This window comes from Loxodonta africana, chromosome 19 (assembly GCF_030014295.1).
Source record: "Loxodonta africana isolate mLoxAfr1 chromosome 19, mLoxAfr1.hap2, whole genome shotgun sequence".
NCBI lineage: Eukaryota > Metazoa > Chordata > Mammalia > Proboscidea > Elephantidae > Loxodonta > Loxodonta africana.
Window position 1 is genome coordinate 22,939,041 of NC_087360.1, and position 21,836 is coordinate 22,960,876.

Here is a 21,836-nt window from a genome sequence, read left to right on the forward strand (position 1 = left end):
AGGTACCTCGGAACAAAGACCTGGCCATCTACTTCCAAAAAATCAGCCACTGAAAACCTTACGGAGCACAGTTCTGCTCTGACACACATGGGGTTGCCATGAGTCAGAGTTGCTTCAAAGGCAACTGGGTTTCTTATTCTAAATAAAACAACACAAATAAGCCTAATTTAGTCATAAGAATGTTCATACCAGCATCATTTGTAATAGCAATGCATAAACACACAAACATGTAAATAAATAAATCACAATGTACAATGTAGAAGGATAAAAAAAATAAGGGTCTCTTCACATGTGGAACATTATATAGCTGGTAAAAATACTTTAAAATCATTTTTACGATATAGGGAAAGCTCACATTATATTGTGAAACAAAGGGGAATACCACATAATTATATACATGCATTATGATCCCAACTATGTTAAAATAGGCATAAAGAAAGATTAGAAAGGGAAATATGACAAAATGTTAACTATAGTTTATCTCTTGGAAACCCTGGTGGTGTAGTGGTTAAGAACTACAGCTGCTAACCAAAAGGTCTATCTATGGTTTATCTCTGGGTTGGAGGACTAGAGAATATTTTTTTTCCCTTCTCCATATGTATCAGTCAGTGTTCTCCAGAGAAACACAGCAAATAGGATAGATACAGATATAGATATGATGGTGTCGTTAGTTGCTGTCAATGCTGTCAAGTCAGTTCTGACTCATGGCGACCCCATGTGTGCAGAGTAGAACTGCTCCACTGGATTTTCAAGGCTGTAACCTTTTGAAAGCAGATCACCATGCCCGTTTTTCAAGGTGCCTCCGGGTGGGTTTGAACCACCAACCTCTCAATTAGTAGTCAAGAGCTTAACTGTTTGCACCACCCAGGGACTCTAGCTATGGCAATAGAGATACAGATTTATTTTAAGTAATTGTTTCACATGATTGTGGGGGCTGGTAAGTCCAAAGTTTGTAGGGTAGGCCAGCAGGCTGGAAACTCAGAAATTATATGTTACAGCCTTGAGGCAAAATTCTTTCTTTTCTGGGAAACCTCGGTTTTTGTTCTTAAGGCCTTCAGCATTATAGGGAGTAATCACCTTTGTTTAAAGCTAACTGATTTTAATGTTAATCACACCTACAAAATACCTTCACAGTAACATCTAAACCATGCTTGATCAGGCAACTAGGAACCACAGTCTAGCCAAAAAAAAAAAAAAAAAAATCAACTACTATACCATATTTTCCCTCATTTATCTAAATTTTATGTAAAATATTTCCTTACTATAATTGGGGTCCTCCATGTGTCTATCAGTTTGTCGTACTGTGGAGGCTTGTGTGTTGCTGTGATGTTGGAAGCTGTGCCACCAGTGTTCAGATACCAGCAGGGCCACCCATGGAGGACAGTTTAAGCTGAGCTTCCCGACTAAGACAAACTAGGCAGAAGGACCTGGCAGTCTACTTCTGAAAAGCATTATCCAGTGAACACCTTATGAATAGCAGTGGAACACTGTCTGATATAGTGCCAGGAGATGAGCCCCCCAGGTTGGAAGGCACTCAAAAGATGACTGGGGAAGAGCTGCCTCCTCAAAGTAGAGTCGACCTTAATGATGTGGATGAAGTCATGCTTTCGGGACCTTCATTTGCTGATGTGGCACAACTCAAAATGAGAAGAAACAGCTAAAAACATCCATTAATAATAGGAACCTGGAATGTACGAAGTATCAACCTAGGAAAATTGGAAGTTGTCAAAAATGAAATAGAATGCATAAACATTGATATCCTAGGCATTAGTGAGCTGAAATGGACTGGTGTTGGATATTTTGAACCAGACAATCATATAGTCTACTATGCCAGGAATGACAACTTGAAGAGGAATGGTGATGCATTCATCGTCCAGAAGAACATTTCAAGATCTATCCTGAAGTACAACGCTGTCACTGATAGAATAATATCCATATGCCTACAAGGAAGCCCAGCTAATAAGACTAGTATTCAAATTTATGCACCAACCACTAAGGCCAAAGATGAAGAACCTGAAGATTTTTATCAGTTTCTGTGGTCTGAAATTGATCAAACATGCAATCAGAATGCATTGATAATTACTGGTGATTGCAATGCAAAAGTTGAAAACAAAGAAGGATCATTAATTGCAAAATATAGCCTTGGTGATAGAAACAATGCTGGAGATCAAATGATAGAATTTTGCAAGACCAACGACTTCTTCATTGCAAATACCTTTTTTTACCAACATGAATGGCGACTATACACATGGACCTCGCCAGATAGAATAGAGTTCTTCCATCAGGGCAGCCTCTTTCCAGCTGTGCTCGGAGGTATAACTCTCCCTGGCCCTCAGTCTTTGCCCAAAGTCACTTAGCTTTCTCTCTCCGTTGGCCGGAAAGCCTACCGTGCTATCTCCTACTGCCAGGTCTCTGCTGCCAGTCTCTCTTTCCTTGGTGGTGGTGGGCTCTTCTCTCTCCCACCTCTGGGGTGACTTATTTCAAGCCCAGATGGATGGCAAAACTGACCAATCCCCTTGGTGGGCTACAGTTACCCTATCACACATTCCCACCCAATCACCTGGGTACGAGTTACAAGACCATGGCTAGAAAGGCCACACACAACAGTGATCTATCACACGGCAAATGGCCATTGCACCATTCTATCAAGCCAGCTGCTTCAGCATGATTGGGAACATGGTGAGACCTATGAATTCCATAAATGTGGGCCCGTTGCTGAATTTCATTTGCTGTGGAGTGAGTTTGTTGACCTGAGGCAATGCTGTGTGGAATACAGCATTCTGCTGGATAGAGCATTCTGTAAGTCCAAGGACTGAAGTTTTGGCAGAATCACTGTGTTCAGGGAAAGTAAGTGTCTATTCTAGTAAGAATGAAATGTTGCTCCTCTCAAGATGGAAGCTGTCCAATACAAGCAACCTGCTACCAGGTATCTGGCTGATTACCCTGGGGAGTGGTGCCATATCGAGCGCCCAGTGTTGGTCTCTGCTACTAGCAGATTGAGCAATCAGCAGCGACTGTAGTCAAACTGGGCTTGGTGAGAGCAAGCCCATGTAGTTGAGCCATGCATAAGCTCCACCCCTGTTCCGTGACCACTCTGTTCATGAGCCCATCAGGCAATGACAGAGTGTCTGGGGAAGGAAGCTGACTGTTACCTACGGAATGAGTCATCCTATCCACCTGATAATTAAAATCCTCCTCTTCTGAGGTCACCCTCTGGTGAACATTCACAGGGGACACAGATATCTTCACATTCTTTGCCCAAAGAGATATCTGCATCTCTCTTCCCGAGACCTCCTTGTCACCAATTTTCCAATCATGTTCCTTCCAAACTCTGATCATCCAGCCAAACCATTGGCCGTAGCCCATTAATTGATATAGACTCTTGTTGTTGTTAGCTGCCATTGAGTCAGCTCCCGACTCACAGCAACCCCAGGCACAATGGAACCAAATGTCCACGATCTGTTGCAGATCGAACTCACAGGGTTTTCATTGGTTGATTTTCAGAAGGAGATTGCCAGGCCCGTCTTCCTAATCTTAGTCTGGAAACTCCACTGAAACCTGTTCAGCATCACAGCAACACATAAGCCTCCACTGACAGGTAGTGGCTGTGCATGACGTGCATTGGCTGGGAATCCAACCCAGGTCTCCTGCGTGGAAGGTGAGAATTCTACCACCCATTTCACCTTCCAGGAAAAATGAACAAGCAGATGCACTGCTCAAAGTTCTGTCCACTGGGAGGACATCCCTTCACTACTGTCCTTCAGGGATGCAACAGAAAGGGGCTGCAGTGCTGCGGCTTTCCAGTATGCAGGTGATGTCTGCATACTGTGTAGAACCATCTGTAAATCAGTCCCTTGTTTTCTCTTGATCAGTCAACTAGTCGTAGGGAACTTCCCATGAGGCCACAGGTGCAGGCTAGGGGAGAAAAGGTAATGTAGGAGGAGTAGGGGCCATGGGCATTTGGCCCACTTCCTAATAGAACTTACTTGTGTCTTCAGGGCCTGATCTTGTATATACCATCTTCCATTTGATGGTGGACCGCTGCTGTGTATGTCCAACTTTATGACTTTGTGGGTCAGACAACACCCAGTTCATGATGGGCAGCTTAGGTCACAATGTAATTTGGTGGCCCATGGTTAAATGGTCAGTCTATACTAAGGCCCAGTAACCAGACAAAAATGTAGTTTCTCAAAAGGACAGTGGTTATCTGTAGAGGATGACAGGGCCTTGCTCCAAAGTCCAAAGGGTCTGTGCTGTGACTCTCCAATAGAGGCCTGCCGAAGACGCCAAAGAGCATATCTATCTGCCACTGACACTTCAAGCATCGCTGAATCAGCCAGATCATATGACCCAAGTGGCAGAGCAGCTTGCGCAACAGCCTGGACCTGTTACAGAGCCTTTTCAATTGGTGTAATATCATCAGTGTAATGGACCATTGTGACGTTGTGTGGAAGGGGATGGTAATCAAGGTCTCTGTGGACTAAATTATGTCCTCCTGAGGTAGGACAGTGAAAGTGGGTGTATTGCTGGCCTTGCCAGCTGAAAACAGACTGCTTCTGGTGGTCTTTAGAAACTGGGATGGAGAAAAAGGCACTGGCCAGATCAATAGCTGCATAATACCAGGTACCAGGGGATGTGTTAATTTGCCCAAGCGATGAAACCACATCTGGAATAACAGCTGCAACTGGAGTCACCACCTAGTTAAGTTTGTCATAATCCACTATCATTCTCCAGGATCCATCTGTTTTCTGCACAGGCCAGACAGGTGAGATGAACGGGGATATCGTAGAAATTACCACCCCTGCATCCTTCAAGTCCTCGATGGTGGTGCTAATCTCTGCAATCTGTCCAAGAATGTGGTATTGCTTTTGGTTTACTATCTTTGGAGGTGGAGTCAGTTCTAGTGGGTTCTACTTGGCCCTTCCTACCATAATAGCCCTCGCTCCACAGGTAAGGTAACCAATGAGGGGATTCTGCCAATTACTGAGTATGTCTATTCCAATTATGCAGCCAGGACTGGGAAAATAACCACATGATGAAATCAGGGACCCACTGGACCCACTGTGAGATGGACCTAAGGTAAGACTGCATTGGTAACCTGACCTCCACACGCCTCTACTCTTGACTAATGGACCAATAACATTTTGGGTCTTCTGGGATTAGCGTCAGTTCAGAGCCAGTATCCAGTAATCCCTGAAAAGCCTGATTATTCCCTTTCCTCAGTACACAGTCACCCTGGTAAATGGCCATTGGCCCCTTTGGGAGGCTGGAAGATTCACAGTATAAATTTCTGGCCGTGTTGTCCTTCCTTAAGGGCACCCAGCTTCCCCTTAATCAAGGGGCTATGGGTCTGTAAACTGGCTGAAGTCTGGGAATCAAGGAATTGAGATTTCCTGTTGTGGTGACATGTATATGTATACCACATGTATGGTGGCGATGTGTATATATACACACAGACATGGTGGTAATGTGGAGCCCTGGTTGTGCTGTGGTTGAAGCGCCTGGCTGTGAACCAAAAGGTCAGCAGTTGGAACCCACCAGCTGCTCCATGGGAGAAAGATGTGGCAGTCGGCTTCTGTAAATATTAACAGCCTTGAAAACCCTATGGAGGCAGTTCTACTCTGTGCTGTAATGTCACTCTGAGTCAAAATTGACTTGACGGTAGTGGTCTTTAATGTGAATATATGTATATATGTAAAGACTTATCCCAAGGAATTGACTTATGTGACTGGGGCCGCTAGCAGGCTTGACATGGCAGGCAGGGAGGCCCTCAGGAAGCTAGGCTGGAACTCTGAGACACTGCTGCTGCTGCCCCGCAGGTGGAGCTCCCTCTTCATCAGGGAAGCCTCAGCTCTGTTCTTAAGGCCTTTCAACTAATTGAATAAAAGTCTACCCAGATGATCTAGGATAACTTCCCTTCCTTAACATCAAATGGAAACCCTGGTGGTGTAGTGGCTAAGTGCTATGACTGCTAACCAAAAGGCTGGCAGTTGGAATCCGCCAGGTGCTCCTTGGAAACTCTACGGGGCAATTCTACTCTGTCCTATAGGGTCGCTATGAGTTGGAATCGACTTGATGGCAGTGGGTCTTTGGGTAACATCAACTGGTTATGGATTTGAGTCACAACTACCAAACACCTTCAGAGCAGCACCTAAGTTAGTGTTTAAATGACTAGGGGCTATAGCCAAGCCAAATGGACACATGAGAAGACCGTCCCACCTGCCCATGCCATCTGGTAGCTCGGTGACTCGACCAGCCTCACTCTCTTTCCACTTGGGTACAGACCCCTGGGTGGCCCTCGAGGAGCCAACAGTGAGTTACCTTGGGCAGGGAGTGTGCCAGCTGTCTGACCAAGTCAACCTACAAAAGCAGTGCCTGGAAATTTCTTTTCAATTGTGGTGAAATTCGGGTAACATAAAATGAACCATTTTAAAGCATACAATTTAGTGGCATTTAGACATTCACAATGTGCAACCATCACTTCTATCGAGTTCCAAAACATTTCTATCACCCCACAAGAAGACCCTGTGCCCGTGAAGCAGTTGTTCCCCATCCCTTCTTCCCCAGGCTGGGCATTTTGAACTCAACTGAATGGTGCCATCTTTAGGGAGAACTTGGATCCATTAAGCTCATCTCACTTGCTAATCTGCTAAGGGCAGAGGTGCCCTCCCTGGGTGGGCTGGGGCTAACGGTCAGCAACTCTTGCACGATATTGGGGCTGTAGTTGGGCTTGACAGCTGCTGTAAGCTCCCGTGCGTACATCTCATACCTGCCCGTCATCTGAAAGCAAAACACAGAACACTTTAGAGGCTCTCGTTCTTCTAAGTAGGAGTCACTGGGTGACGGGACGGTTAAGCACTTGACTACTAACCCAAAGGCTGGAGGTTCAAGTCCGCCCAGAGGTACCTCGAAGAAAAGCCTAGCAATCTATTTCCTAAAAGTCAGCCACTGAAAACCCTACAGTTTTCTACTCAGATGCACGTGGGATCGCCTTGAGTTGGAACTGACTCCACAGCCGCTGGTTCGGTTTAGTTTAGTTTAGTTTAGTTTAGTTTAAAAACGTGCTCCCATTGACTCGCTACCACCTCTTGCCACTGGAGGGCAGCCGTGGGACAGAAACTTGTCAGGAGGCTGGCTGACAGGATACTTTCAGAGACTACGTAACAGAGGAACAAGCCCTGTGTCATCTCTCAGAGCTGGTTTCAGTGCTGTGGCCAAGATGACTCACCCAGCCCACCACTTCTGTTGTGACCGGTGACGAACACACTGCCGGGTGACCTCTGCAAACTGTCCATCTGGAGGGCACGGTCTCTGCCTGTGCAGACCCCCAGTAGAGAGGGCAGTGGGAGTTGAAACCAGGTCTCCTGAATCTGGTCCAGAGGTCTGTCCACACCATATGGCATCTCATCACAGACACAAAGAGAGGCTGGGGGTGGGTGAGGGCAGGGCTGGAAAGCCCACCCAGGGAGTTCCCCTGGCATTCCCTCAACAGGAGCTTGGCCATCACCACAGCCTGGGAACTCTTTCACTTTTAAGAAGTTTCCAGTAAGCAACAGTCTGTTTCCAGTGTGAAACAGTCTGCTCGCGGTGATTAAAAAAAAAAAAAACCAGTTGCTATTGAGTCAATTCCAGAGCAGAACTGTGCCCCATAGGGCTTTCAAGGCTATCACCTTTCAGAAGTAGATCGCCCAGAACTTTCTTCCAAGATGCCCCTGGGTGGATGTGAACCCCCAACCTTTCGGTTAGCAGCCAAGCGCTTAACCTTTTGCGCCACCCAGGGCCTCTAGTATCATGGTGATACTGCCTTATTAAAAGAATTGGCCAGTGTTCTTGGCTCCAACTTCTAATCTGTGTGGAATCCTGAGTCTGAGAGGCCCAGGAAGAGAAGAAACGGGCCAGGAGTCTTTTGCTTGAGCAGCACCTTGGTTTGACAGGGATCCAGCCAAGAACCCAAGCTCAGGTAAATGAAGAGCCAGGCCTGGAACCTGTGTCTGACGGATCTGAAACCCTGGTCCCTCTCAGACTTGCTAGGAAGAGCTATTCATTCAGTCCTGCCAACAAGACCCTTCACCCACATGTGTGATTTGCTTATCAGTGGTGCTGAGTTGGTGAAAACAATGCTGTTGTTATTGTTAGCTGCCCTCGCATGGGCTGGACTCATGGCGGCCCCAAGTACAATGGAAAGAAATGTTGCCCGATCCTTGGCCATCCCCATGATCTATTGCACATCGGACCACTGTGATCCATAGGGTTTTCACTGCCTGGCTTTTGGAAGTCAGTTTCCAGGCCTTTATTCTTAGTCTGGAAGCTCCGCTGAAACCTGTCCAGCATCAGAGCAACCCACAAGCCTCTCCTGACAAATGGGTGGTGGTGCCCAGTGGAAATACTGCCAGATACTAATACAGGAAAGCTTGCAACCTGAAGCCCTTTCAGGGGTCCCAGGCCATGACTACCTGCCCCATCCATGAGGGCGGGCACCTGCACTCTTCCCATGTCATAGAGCCTTGGGTGTAAGAGGCAGCTCGAGGACCCTCACTCTATACAGGAGCACCAAGGCCCAGGGGCAGGGGTGACTTGTTTGAGGTCCCAAAGCGAAGCAGCAGCAGGGCTGGGTGGACGTTTCACTTCTTTGCATGGTCTGTGTCCCATGTTGTACCGGCCTGGACCTTGGGAACTGGCCACAGGCAGAACTAGGTATGAACATTCATTTTGTGATAAGTGCTGGACCAGAGATGGGATGACAGCAGCCGACCCAGCCCGCTCTCTGGACAAACGAAGTTGAGATTGATCCGTACGACGGTGCCCAGAATCTCGGTCAGGAGAGAGAAAGATTTATTGAGGCCTATGCATCATTGGACTGCATGGCACCTCATAAACACTAGCCCTGGCTGCGCCGGTTAGAACCATTAGGAGGCTGAGACAAGCCTGGGCTCTACACCACTGGTCCTCGGGTTGAAGGGGAACCCAGTAGCAGGGGCTCCAGCACCGAGGGCAGGCCAGGGCCAGGGGCTCACTTGGGGACCCACCTTGAAGTTCCAGGTGTCGTTCATCTGCCGGCACAGGTTAAGGTCGAGCTCAGCTACCAGCAGCCCATCCCGGTTCCGGGAGAGCCCGGGGGTCCGGCTGCTGTCTGGAGCTGCCACGTAGCTGGAGCCATAGAAGTAACCAAAGTCCTGATGTGCTATGAAGGAGCAAAGGGGAGCACCGGTGAGCATGGCCCTGCAGGCTCAGTGGACACGGGGAGGGAGCAGCCACACCATACTTCCTAGCGTTACAAGTTACAATCGTTGAGGTCTAAAGCCCATTTCCCTCCCAGGCCTGAAGGCTCGGCAAGGCTGCCAAAGCCACCCTCCTACCACTCACTCTCCTAAAAGGAGGTAAAACCTCCTGGAGACTTCCAAGGACCACTCTATAGAGGTGCTGGCCCTTAGCTCCAGACATCACCACCCCAGCCCTTCAGGCTCACATGGCCTTGTTGGGCTTCCTATGGTGCCCCACAGAGGCAGCTGGAGGCCGCGCCCCACTTGCCAGCTGTGACCCCCTGCAGCTCCTTACCAGTTAAGCTGGCACACAGCCCAACTCGCAGGTGAGGAGCAGAGGGTGCACCATGAGGGCTGATACAGTGTTTCCCTCCCTCTTTACGCTGCCTCTGTAGGAAGCTGACTGGGGCTGAAGGCTCTGCACACAGGGTGCCCCAGCACCCTTTCAGGAAGTGCTCAGCCCTTCTCAAGTTCTGGGGCCACCCTGACCTAGTTCAGATACCTGCCTTGGTTATGGGGGCAGGCCCCCAGTCCTCTGCATTCCTGGCCAGAGACAAGGGGCGAGGATTGCTAGCAGAGGTGAGGTGGTCCCTGCCCTCAGGTTAGAGCAAGCCTTGGACTCCAGTAACTCAGGCGATCCCTGCTGATGCTCTGGGCACAGCTGGGGGGGGGGGGTGGCGGGGGGGGGGGAGTAAAGGGCAAGAGGGAGGGAGACCCCACGAGCAACTGCAGACTGAATGAGAGCCCCACCTCCCCTTGGGGGCTCACCAAGGACTGCCCCCATATCACCTGGGTCCATCATCACTCAGTCCTGCGGGTGGGGTGGCATCCAAGCCCCACGCGGGATAAGGTGGCCAGGACTGCCCACCCTTACTGCCACCACTAGGCCCTCTGCTGCAGGCCAGTCAGTGATGGCTGGCTGCATAAAGTCACCAGGCAGACAGGGGCCAATGCCACCTCCTATGTGCCAGAGGAAGTCTGGCAAGATGGGGGAGGGGAATGCGGCGCAAAGCCCTGGAAGGCCCACTCCTCAGCCAGTCGCAGCTGCCATGGAAATCCATGGAACATACCTTTCTTCCCATCTCCAGAGGTGAACTCATTGGGGAAGTGCTCCTGTGATATAAAACCAAAATAAGATAAACCTATGGAGTCCCTGCGTGGTGGTGAAAATGCTCAGCTGCTATCCAAAAGGCTGAAGGTTCAAGTCTACCCAGGGATGCCTGGAAAGAAAGGCCTGAGATCTACTTTTGAAAAGTCAGCCATGAAAAACCCTACTCTGATACACATGGGGGCACCATGAGTCAGTCAACTCAATAGCAACTGGTTTACCGGAAGGTAAGCCCATTAAAAAAAAAAAGCCCATAGGTGGCACTAACTCTACACTTCATGACAAATAAGCTCCCTGGTTGAGAACAGTGGTCAGGCTGCATCTGCGTTACTGAAGAACAGTTAACACGGGATGGAGCCGCCTGCACTTACTGGGCAATCAACAAGGACTTGTTAAATGTCCGTGCTGAGAACTGCGGAATTTGACAACCAAGGGAAAGACCTGGACTTTGCCTTTGGGGAGTTCTAATCTGCTGACAGAAAAGACAGACCTTGGGCACCGAGCTGTTGTTCTCCAAGCTGTGGAAGGCATTCGAGGGGCACTGGTTTTACACTGCTCCTTACTGTGCAGCTGGCAACAAAGGTACCATTTGCTCCGTACTTAACACACAGGCCAAGCCGGTTTCCCCCTTCTGGGGCCCTAGGATTTGTGGCCTGCACTCAGAGAAAAGAATGTGCAACAACAGGTGGACACTTCCCCACCAGGGCCACCAGATGGCAGTCCTTTCCGTGTGCCCTGTGCTGGCCTAAAGACGAAGGCCCATCTCAGGAGCAGCCTCCCTCTCTTCCCCTCCCCAGCACACCTGGTTTGAACCTAGGAGCCCAGTAGGCTCCTGGGGACTCACCTCGCCCACGCGGTTGATGGCACACGTAAAGCAGTGATTGGCAATGGCTGCATTTCTAGCCTCAATGGGCCACAGGGACTCACTGTGAAGAGGAATGAGAGGAACCAGGTTGCTGATGTCCCCAGTCAGCCCCAGGCTGCAGCCACCAGCTCCCAGCCCTGTGGCGGGGATACCAGGGAGGCTACCTGCACCCAAGCCTGCAAGCAGACCCCTGTTCAAGCCCACAAAGACTTTGGGGGATGTCCTGCTGCAGGCAGAAGCCACATGGCTGGGGGCTGCCAGAAGAGGGTCAGGCAGACCCGGATCAAGTCCTGGCCCCATGCTTCACTTTCCCTTTTGGAAACTTCCTAAAAGGGGGAGATTGTTAAGAGGGCGTGGCCATGCAGATGAAGCTCCCCACTGTGGCTGGTAGCAGGGGAGTGTTACAGCTGCCACGTCCCCCTCCTAGGAGCACACCTGTGGGCTAGGCAGAGCCTCAACTGCCTGGTAAACACTGGGAGGGGCTGGGGGGCTTGGGAGGCCAACTCTACCTGCCTCACTCTCTCTCACCCTACTGGGCTGCCATACCAAACGGTCTCAAAGGGGTAGACTCGGGCAGTTGGAAACAGTAAACCAGAAAGGTAATACTCAAAAACCCAAACCCGTTGCTGTTGAGTCAGCCCCAACTCATGGCGACCCTACGGGTTACAGAATAGAACTGCTCCATGGGGTTTGGGGGGCTGTAATCTTGATGGGTTGCCAGGCCTTTCTTCCATGGCACCACTGGGTGGGTTTGAACCACCAACTTTTAGGTTAGTAGCTGACGACAAACCGTTTGCACCACCCATGGGCCTACAGAAAGGTAATAAATAGGATTCTGTAGCCGGGGTCACTGCCCCCAAGTTGGCCCTGTTTCCCAGTGCCCTCCCATTCTCTTCTGAACCCCAAGACTCTAGGCAGGGGCTCCATGGTCCTCCTACTGGCCAGGGGACAGCCCAGGAAGGAGGCCCCTGCAGCACAGCTGAGCTGTGGGTCTTCCCTCAGTTCACACACCAGAGGGGAGACCTCGCTCTGACCAGAGGCCCTGTCCTCCAGCCCCCCAACTAGAAAATGCCCCGGAATCCAGTCGGCCTTCTTGTCACTACTGATCTTTTGTCGGAGGTACAGAAGCATTAAGATTCAGACTGACAGACATAATACCCACTTAGAAATGCTGACTGACTGGGAGCAAAACGCCCTGGAACCTTCCTTCCTGTCAGCATGCACCTGGTTTAGACCGGGGAGTAGGTGGAGTGTGGGTGGTTGTCACAGCCTAATTCTTAGGAAGATTCACAAGAGACTGGAGAAAAGCACAGGCTTGACTGAGGGGCCTCATTCTGCTGCTTTTCCCCCAGCTGCTAAACCAAGCTTGACAAAACTTTTAAGAAAAGATTTGCACCAAAAACACACCCATAAGTGACATTTTCAGGAATTAAATCGACAGCAGCCGGGCGATTGCCATCAAACATCTTTCTTGCAATCCTCCAGGGAGGGTGCTCTGTGTGGGACTCAAACCCACAGCTCTCTAAACAATTCAGGGTGAGGAAGCCAGGCCGTGAGAGCCCGCGTGTTCGGGGACTGCGCAGAGTCTGGTGGGGAGGGTCACACTTGCCATCTTCCCAGTGTAACCGGGCCACTAAAAATAAACACAGTCGGAGGGCAAATGTGAGGGGGGACAGGATGGCAACTTCCTAATTAACACGTACATACAGCTAGATCTTCAGCCACACAGGCCTCGAGGGACACAACCACAGTCTGTTGGAACCGCTCAATCCATCCAAAAGCACTTAGACTCCACGGGTACCTAGAACTGGTATCGTTAGTTGCTGTTGAGTCAATTCTGACTCATGGTGACCCCATGTGTGCAGAGTAGAACTGTGTCATGGTGTATTCAAGGATACAACCTTTTGGAAACAGTTCACCAGGCCTGTCTCCCAAGGTGTCTCCTGGTGGGTTAGAACCACCAACCTTTTGGCTATTGGCTAACGCTTAACTGTTTGCACCACCCGGGAACCTATACCTAGAAGTGCCGGACCCAGAATTGAATGATGACAGCCCTGCCAACCCACAGGGTTATGCAGGGGGTGGGGGGGTCTGACACAGGGGGCAGAAGATGCCAGAGAAGGGGATGGATGACTTCAGAAACTGTGATTCGATACTTGTGTGCAGCTAGTGGGAATCTGCCCGGTACTGGACTTAAAAACCATTGATTCCCCAACAACCCATCATTGATTGTTTTAAGGCAATCATCCAGAACCACCCCCCCCATCCTAATAACCAGGGTTCTAATTTCTCCACACTCTCTGACCATCCTTGTCCGTAGGGAAAAGTCTCACAGGGTATGACCACAGCCTGGGAACATCTTTTTAACTGCTTGTAGACCTTCTGCCACAATGCTGTGTTATCTTCGTAATGCCTCTTTTCAGTGGCTGTATCAGGGAGAGATGGGCTAGAATCTGCTTCTGTGAACATCTTCACATGCACAGCCTTTTGCTCCTCTCTTAGATAACTTCTTTGGGCTGAGGATCTAGCAGTATAATCACCTGGCCAAAGGACATAAACCTTTAAGGGCCCATGCAGCACCCAGTTCCCGTGTATACTGCACCCCTGAGAGCCCAGGTTGGGTGACTCTTGGCCAAGGGAGGAAGATCAATCATTTTTAATAAGTTTAACAGGCTGCAGAGAGCATAAGCAGTCGTGTGTATTACGTCGAGGTGCTTCTGTTTGCTTAATTGGAGCTAATAAAAGAGGCTAGTGAGGGCCTCTGCAGCACCCCAAGAGCTAGTCAGGCTCAGTTGCCCAGAGTATTGGCTCCAGGCCCTTCCAGGGGCCCTGTGGGGAGGTGGTGTTCACACCCAGCAGAAGGGGCTGCTCTGGGGTGGCCTGAGGGTCTGCCCAGACTTGGTGGCTGGAGAATCAATAACCACCCTGCCCCACACCACCATGGGACACTGTCCCTGCTGGCCAGGCTGCAGGAGGTCCCAGGTGGGTTCTCTTCTGAGGGAAGACCAGCCAAAAAACCAAACCCATTGTTCTTGAGTTGATCTCGACTCATAGTGACCCTATAGGACAGAGCACAACTGCCCCATAGGGTTTCCAAGGAGTGGTTGGTAGATTCAAACTGCCTACCTTTTGGCTAGCTGCTGAGCTCTTAATTACTGTGCCACCAAGGGGAGACCAGAGATAGGAATTTCCTCTGCTGCCCTTCTGGACTGGGGCAAGCTCCCAAGTGGGGAGACAGGGCCGTGGGCCCAGGGAGCAGACTGGGTTTGTGTCCCAGCCCTGTAGGGGATGCACAGAGGGGGGTCACTCTCAGGGAGGGGGCGTACCGTGCCTACAAGAAAGACAGGGTGGAACTGTCTCACATTCGGAAATTCAGAAGAAATTCGACTGAAATTTTGCCAAGAGCAATGACAGGGGAGATAAGCGTGGGCTGATGGAGAGCCCCAAGCTGCCCAGGAGACCTCACCCGCCACCTGGTCTCCCAGAGGGACAGTCCACCTGCTGCTCGAGACAGTAAATGTGAGCCCCCACTTGCACCCAGGACCCTGCTCCAGAGAAAGGAAACTGGGGAGAAAAGCCTGTGTGATGAATTCCTAGAGCCCCACTGCTTGCAGTGATGAGGAACTGGAAACCACCCAAATGCTCCCCGTTAGGGAAGGGAGCCATTTGTTAAACGGGCTTTCCTTCAGTGCTGGGAGCCCTCCTAGGAGCCTCATCGGCTGCCAGGGCCACTCCCCCACCCACCTGCCAGAGCAATTTTATCTGTTTAGGGATTAGGCTAACACCTAAACACTTATCATTGTTGTCAGTCGCCATGGAGTCAGCCCCCAACTCATGGCAATACCATGCACAATGGGATTGGACTATGGTGATCCATAGGGTTTTCGCTGGCTGATATTTGAAGTAGCTCACCAGGTTTTTCTTCCTAGACCATCTTAACCTGGAAGTTCTGCTGAAACCTGTCAGGCATTTCAGTAACATACAAGCCTCCGTGGACAGACGGCTGCGCGTGAGGTCTCCCACATGGAAGGTGAGGATTCTACCACTGAATAACCACTGTCCTCAAATACTTGTTGTTAGGTGTTATAACAAGAAAACATGTCACTGGTTAAAAGAAAGTTTCCAAGCCAGTTGATTATGATCTCTTAGGGACCCGCTGTGGGTTGAATTGTGTCCAAAAAAGATACGTTGAAGTTCTAAGCTGCCGGTATCTGTGAGTGTGATTTTAACCGGAAATAAGGTTGTTGTGGATGTAATTAAGATGAGCTCGCACTGGCCCTTATCCCAATAGGACTTGCTCCTCATAAGAGGAGGAGAAGAGATACATACACACACAGGCCAGAAGACCATGTGACCGGGGAAGTGAGATTGGAGTGATACATCTACAAGTCAAGGAATGCCAAGGATGGCCAGCAACACCAGAAGCTGACAGAAAGGTATGGAGCGGTTTCTCCCCTAAAGGCTTCAGAGAACATATCCCTGCAGACACTTTGATTTAGGACTTCTACCCTCCAGAACCGTGAGAGAATAAATTTCTGTTGTTTTAAGCTATCCAAGTAGTGTGTAGTCCTTTACAACGGCAGCCCTAGGAAACTAATACACAGTCTCTCAGCTCCAACTTCCTCATTTTCAACAGCGGTCCCTCCCCGTGCTCTCCCCCAACCCAGGAGCACCCAAAGGGAGCAGCACTGTGATGGGAGAAGGACAGCCATTGTTGCCAAGTACGTGCTCCACTTGGCACTTTGAAGGCGCTGCTTTTTGTGAATCCTAACACTGGGGGTGAGATGGGGGCCATCTTGTCAACATTCAATATTGTAGCCAAGATTGGTGTTTTACAGGGGAGTGTCTCTTTCAGGGGTTTGTAATCGTAATTTTGAGTTTTTTTTTTTTTTTTTTTTCTTCACTGAACAGTTGGTTAAACACATATCATAGAAACCCTGGTGGTCCTACCCACCCGCTGTGGTTTCCCAGGCTCACCCCCGAGCTCCCAGCTCAGGCACCCCCACATCCCGGCCTGTCAAGTGACCTGAGTGTTCCAATGGTGGCTGAGGGGTTGAAGATGATCTCTGCCCCGTTGACACTGTACATGAGCCAATTGAGGGGGTGGTGCCGCCCGTAGCAGATGTTCACAGCAATCCTCCCGAACTGGGTCTGGAACACGGGGTGGCCCAGGTTGCCCTCCATGTAGTAAGTGGACTGGAAAATAAAGACCCAGCGTTTGGTGCTCTGCGCATGGAACTGCCTTGGACTTCACAGAAAGAAATGAATCGCATCAGTGCTCCAAGAGTGCCACTCTTGGGTTTGACTTCAGTTCCAGAATTTCAATATGTTTAAAAACAACAAAACAAACCCAGACAGGGTAACAACAAACCAACCCCAAGGGGAAATCACTGTGGTTTATACCTCGTTTTTCATCTGTCAAAAAATTCCCGAAGCAACTTCCCACAATGCTTCAAGGATAAGTGATGGTTAGGTTTCAACCACGAGGCCACTAGAGACTGGGGCTTGGCCAGTGCTCACACGAGCTGGTCAGCGTCCCTCTGGAGAGTGTCAGAGCTGAAGGGACCCAGTGGTCCCCAAGAGCAAGCATCTCCCTGTTCTGAGGGAAAGACAGACCCTGAGAGGCCACAAGACCTGCCTGGCTTGCTAAGGCCAAATCTAAGACTTAGACTCATGCCCTGAAAGTGCCCTTCTCCACACAGCTCCGGAGTGCCCTGCCCAGGGAAGGACGTCCTACAGGGTGGGCACAGGTGGCCTAGGAGGAGCCAGGTTGGGTTACAGCCCTACCATCCCTGCCTCTTCACCTGCCCCTCAGGGTGGAACTTTTCTCTAGATGGCACTGAGGGGGGCTAGAGGGCAAGCTGCGGTCCCCAAAGAGGTCTGCTCCCAGAGCTTTTCACTTCTTTCCATTAATTTCAAAACCCACAGGAGCTGGGCAGCGCAGGGTATGCACACTAGGAGGACACGCGGGCCCTGCTGAGCTGCAACAAGCCTGGCTCCATCTGCAGGGCTAAAGATTAATCCAGGGTAAACAGCAAGGGGCCACATATTTCACCCCCACCTCCAGCTGCTCCTGAGAAGCACAGGGCTCTGCCCTCTCCTAGGGACTGTCCCTCAGCTGCCTGACTGGCCTGGCAGTTGGCCAGGAGCCCCCCAGATGACCATGGGTGGAGGGGGACAGGACTGGGGACATCACACCCTGAACAGCTGTATTTATTGCAAATCAAGTGCAGACTTAGTATCTGAGGTCTGAGAGTTCATCCTTTCCTTCAAGTGGCCACCCCCTCCATCCCACCTACCCATATATTTGCATTAACCAGTCAAACAGCACCCTCACCCTGACTTATGCCCTGACCAAGGGCACGAGATGCTCCATGGGACACACATGCAGAGTCATGCACGGTCACTCGACACTTGGACACAGGCCAACCAGAACCCATGTGCGCCAGGGACAAGAAATAGCTCCCCAAAGCAAGGACTGGACCAGGGCAGGTGAGGAGCTCAGAGCCTGAAAGGGGACCACAAGAATCATGCCACACTGCATACTATTTATTTTGGTTTTAATTTACATACCACTTACTTCAAAGAAAGCCTCTGGGTGGTTCAAACAGATAGGCTCTGCTGCTAACCAAAAGCTTAGAGAGGTCCAAGTTCACCCAGAGGTGCCTCAGATGAAAGGCCTGGTGACCAAATTCTGAAAAATCAGCCACTGGAAACCCAGCGGCTCCAAGGCAAGGTTATGGAAGCTCCACAGACACATCCCAACTCCCTGAGGGATCACATTACTAGGCTGAGGGCTGTGGGGACCATGGTCTCGGGGAACATCTAGATCAGCTGGTATAATATAGTTTATAAACAAAATGTTCTACATCCTACTTTGGTGAGCTTGTGAGTGGCCATCTAAGATACTCCACTGGTCTCACCCCATCTGGAGCAAGGGAGAAAGAAGAAAACCAAAGACACAAGGGAAACATTAGTCCAAAGGACTAGTGGACCCCAACTACCATAGCCTCCACCAGGCTGAGTCCAGCACAACTAGATGGTACTCGGCTATTACCAACTGCTCTCACAGGGATCACAATAGAGGGTCCTGGATAGAGCTGGAAAAAAATGTAGAAAATTCTAACTCACAAAAAATAAATAAAAGACCATACTTACTGGTCTGAGAGAGACTGGAGAAACCCTGAGAGTATGGCCCCCAGACACCTTTATAGCTCAGTAATGAAGTCACTCCTGAGGTTCACCCTTCAGCCAAAGATTAGACAGGCCCATAAAACAAAATGAGACTAAATGGGCACCCCAGCCCAGGGACAAGGATGAGAAGGCAGGAGGGGACAGGAAAGGTGGTAATGGGGAACATAAGGTCGAGAAGGGGAGAGTGTTCACATGTCGTGGAGTTGGCAACTAATGTCACAAAACAATATGTGTATTAATTGTTTAATGAGAAACTTGTTTGCTAGTCACTTGAAGTACAATTAAAAAAAAGAAAGAAAGAAAATCCAACGAAGCGCAATTCTACTCCGACACACGTGGAGTCACCATGAGTTGGAACAGGCTCAGTGGCAACTGGCTAGGAGATCCTGAGTGGCGTAAACGGTTGACATTCTCAGCTGCTAACCAAAAGGCTGGAGGTTTGAGTCCACCCAGCGGTGCCTTGGAAGAAAGACCTGGTGATCTAGTTGCAAAAAACCAGCCACTGAAAACCCCACGGAGCACAGTTCTACTCTGAAACACGCCAGCGCGTCATGAATCAGAATCAACTTGATGGCAGTTGGTTAACTGGAACTTCAAAGATCTTCAGGATTTTAAAAAGAAAAAAATTCTCAAAACAGGGAATCATTGAAGTCATTACGTAAAAGATCACAATAATCGAAAAGAGGGACTAAATACAGGAGGCATAGAACTGCCACATGGAGAGGAAAACAAGGCGATATAGGATGATACAAGTTAGGTTTCTACTTAGAAAAATAGGGGTAAATATTAAGGTAACCACAAAGAGGTCTAACAATTCCATAACTCAAAATAAAAACCAAGAAAAACATAACGACTCAGCAAACATAAATTCGACTACTATGAAAATGAGGAACACACAATTCACAAAGAAAAACATCTCAGTACAAAAATGTAAGTGGAAAAATGAAATTGTCAACAACACACACAAAAAGGCATCAGAATGACAGCACTAAACACATTCTTATCTATAATTACACTGAATGTAAATGGACTAAATGCACCAATAAAGAGACAGAGAGTCTCAGACTGGATAAAGAAACACGATCCGTCTATATGCTGCCTACAAGAGACACACTCTAGACTTAGAGACACAAACAAACAAAAACTCAAAGGATGGAAAAAAATACATCAAGCAAACAACAATCAAAAGAGAGCAGGAGTAGCAATATTAATTTCGACAAAATAGACTTTAAAGTTAAATCCACCACAAAGGACAAAGAAGGACACTACATAATGATTAAAGGGACAATTGACCAGGAAGATACAACCATATTAAATATTTATGCACCCAATGACAGGGCTGCAGATACATAAAACAAACTTCAACAGATCTGAAAAGTGAGATGGACACCTCCACAATTACAGTAGGAGACTTCAACACACCACTTTCGGAGAAGGATAGGACTTTCAGTAAGAACCTCAATAGAGACACGGAAGACCTAATTGCTACAATCAACCAACTTGACCTCATAGACTTACAGAGAACACTCCACCCAACAGCTGCAAAGTATGCTTCTTTTTTCTAGTGCACATGGAACATTCTTTAGAATAGATCACATATTAGGTCATAAAACAAACCTTTGCAGAATCCAAAACATCGAAATACTACAAAGCATCTTCTCAGACCACAAGGCCATAAAAGTGGAAATCAATAACAGAAAAATTAGGGAAAAGAAATCAAATACTAGGAAACTGAATAATACCCTGCTCAAAAAAGACTGGGTTATAGAAGACACTAAGGAGGGAATAAAGAAATTCATAGAATGCAACAAGAATGAAAACACTTCCTATCAAAACCTCTGGGACACAGCAAAAGCAGCGCTCAGAGGTCAATTTATATCAATAAATGCACACATACATAAAGAAGAAAGAGCCAAAATCAGAGAACTGTTCCTACAACTTGAGCAAATAGAAAGCGAGCAACAAAAGAATCCATCAGGCACCAGAGTAAAACAAATAATAAAAATTAGAGCTGAACTAAATGAATTAGAGAACAGAAAAACAATTGAAAGAATTAACAAAGCCAAAAGCTGGTTCTTTGAAAAAATTAACAAAATTGATAAACCATTGGCCAGACTGACTAAAGAAATACAGGAAAGGAAACAAATAACCCGAATAAGAAATGAGATGGGCCACATCACATCAGACCCAACTGAAATTAAAAGAATCATATCAGATTATTACAAAAAATTGAACTCTAACAAAATTTGCGAACCTAGAAGAAATGGATGAATTCCTAGAAAAACAGTACCTACCTAAACTAACACAATCAGAAATAGAACAACTAAATAGACCCATAACAAAAGAAGAGATTGAAAAGGTAATCAAAAAACTCCCCAAAAAACAAAGCCCTGGCCCGGACGGCTTCACTGCAGAGTTCTACCAAACTTTCAGAGAAGAGTTAACACCACTACTACTAAAGGTATTTCAAAGCATAGAAAATGATGGAATACTACCTAACTCATTCTATGAAGCCACCATATCCCTGATACCAAAACCAGGTAAAGACATCACAAAAAAAGAAAATTACAGACCTATATCCCTCATGAACATAGATGCAAAAATCCTCAACAAAATTCTAGCCAATAGAATTCAACAACATATCAAAAAAATGATCCACCACGACCAAGTGGGATTTATACCAGGTATGCAAGGCTGGTTTAATATTAGAACAACCATCAATGTAATCCACCATCTAAATAAAACAAAAGACAAAAACGACATGATCTTATCAATTGATGCAGAAAAGGCATTTGACAAAACTCAACACCCATTCATGATAAAAACTCTCAGCAAAATAGGAATTGAAGGAAAATTCCTCAACAAAATGAAGGGCATCTATACAGCCAACATCATTCTAAATGGAGAGAGCCTGAAAGCATTTCCCTTGAGAACAAGAACCAGACAAGGATGCCCTTTATCACCACTGTTATTCAACATTGTGCTAGAGGTCCTAGCCAGAGCAATTAGACTAGACAAAAAAATAAAGGGCATTCGGATCGGCAAGGAAGAAGTAAAATTATCTCTATTTGCAGATGACATGATCTTATACACAGAAAACCCTAAGGAATCCTCCAGAAAACTACTGAAACTAATAGAAGAGTTCGGCAGAGTCTCAGGTTATAAGATAAACATACAAAAATCACTTGGATTCCTCTACATCAACAAAAAGAACACTGAAGAGGAAATCACCAAATCAATACCATTCACAGTAGCCCCCAAGAAGGTAAAATACTTAGGAATAAATCTTACCAAAGATGTAAAAGACCTATACAAAGAAAACTACAAAGTACTAATGCAAGAAACTAAAAGGGACCTACATAAGTGGAAAAACATACCTTGTTCATGGACAGGAAGACTTAACATAGTA

General features: G+C 48.0%; 1 protein-coding gene across 1 annotated transcript in view; it reads right to left on the reverse strand.

The window, feature by feature from the left end:
• Positions 1–1,220: 1,220 nt before the first annotated feature.
• UPB1 (beta-ureidopropionase 1) overlaps positions 1,221–21,836 on the reverse strand; it is a 47,996-nt gene continuing 27,380 nt past the window's right edge. The window contains exons 6-10 of the mRNA XM_023559196.2: positions 16,260–16,429; positions 11,213–11,294; positions 10,331–10,373; positions 9,027–9,181; positions 1,221–6,780 (exon numbers count right to left, since the gene is read on the reverse strand). Coding sequence (XP_023414964.2) covers positions 6,604–6,780; positions 9,027–9,181; positions 10,331–10,373; positions 11,213–11,294; positions 16,260–16,429 — 627 coding nt within the window. The 3' untranslated portion in view covers positions 1,221–6,603. The remainder of the gene's footprint in view (positions 6,781–9,026; positions 9,182–10,330; positions 10,374–11,212; positions 11,295–16,259; positions 16,430–21,836) is intronic.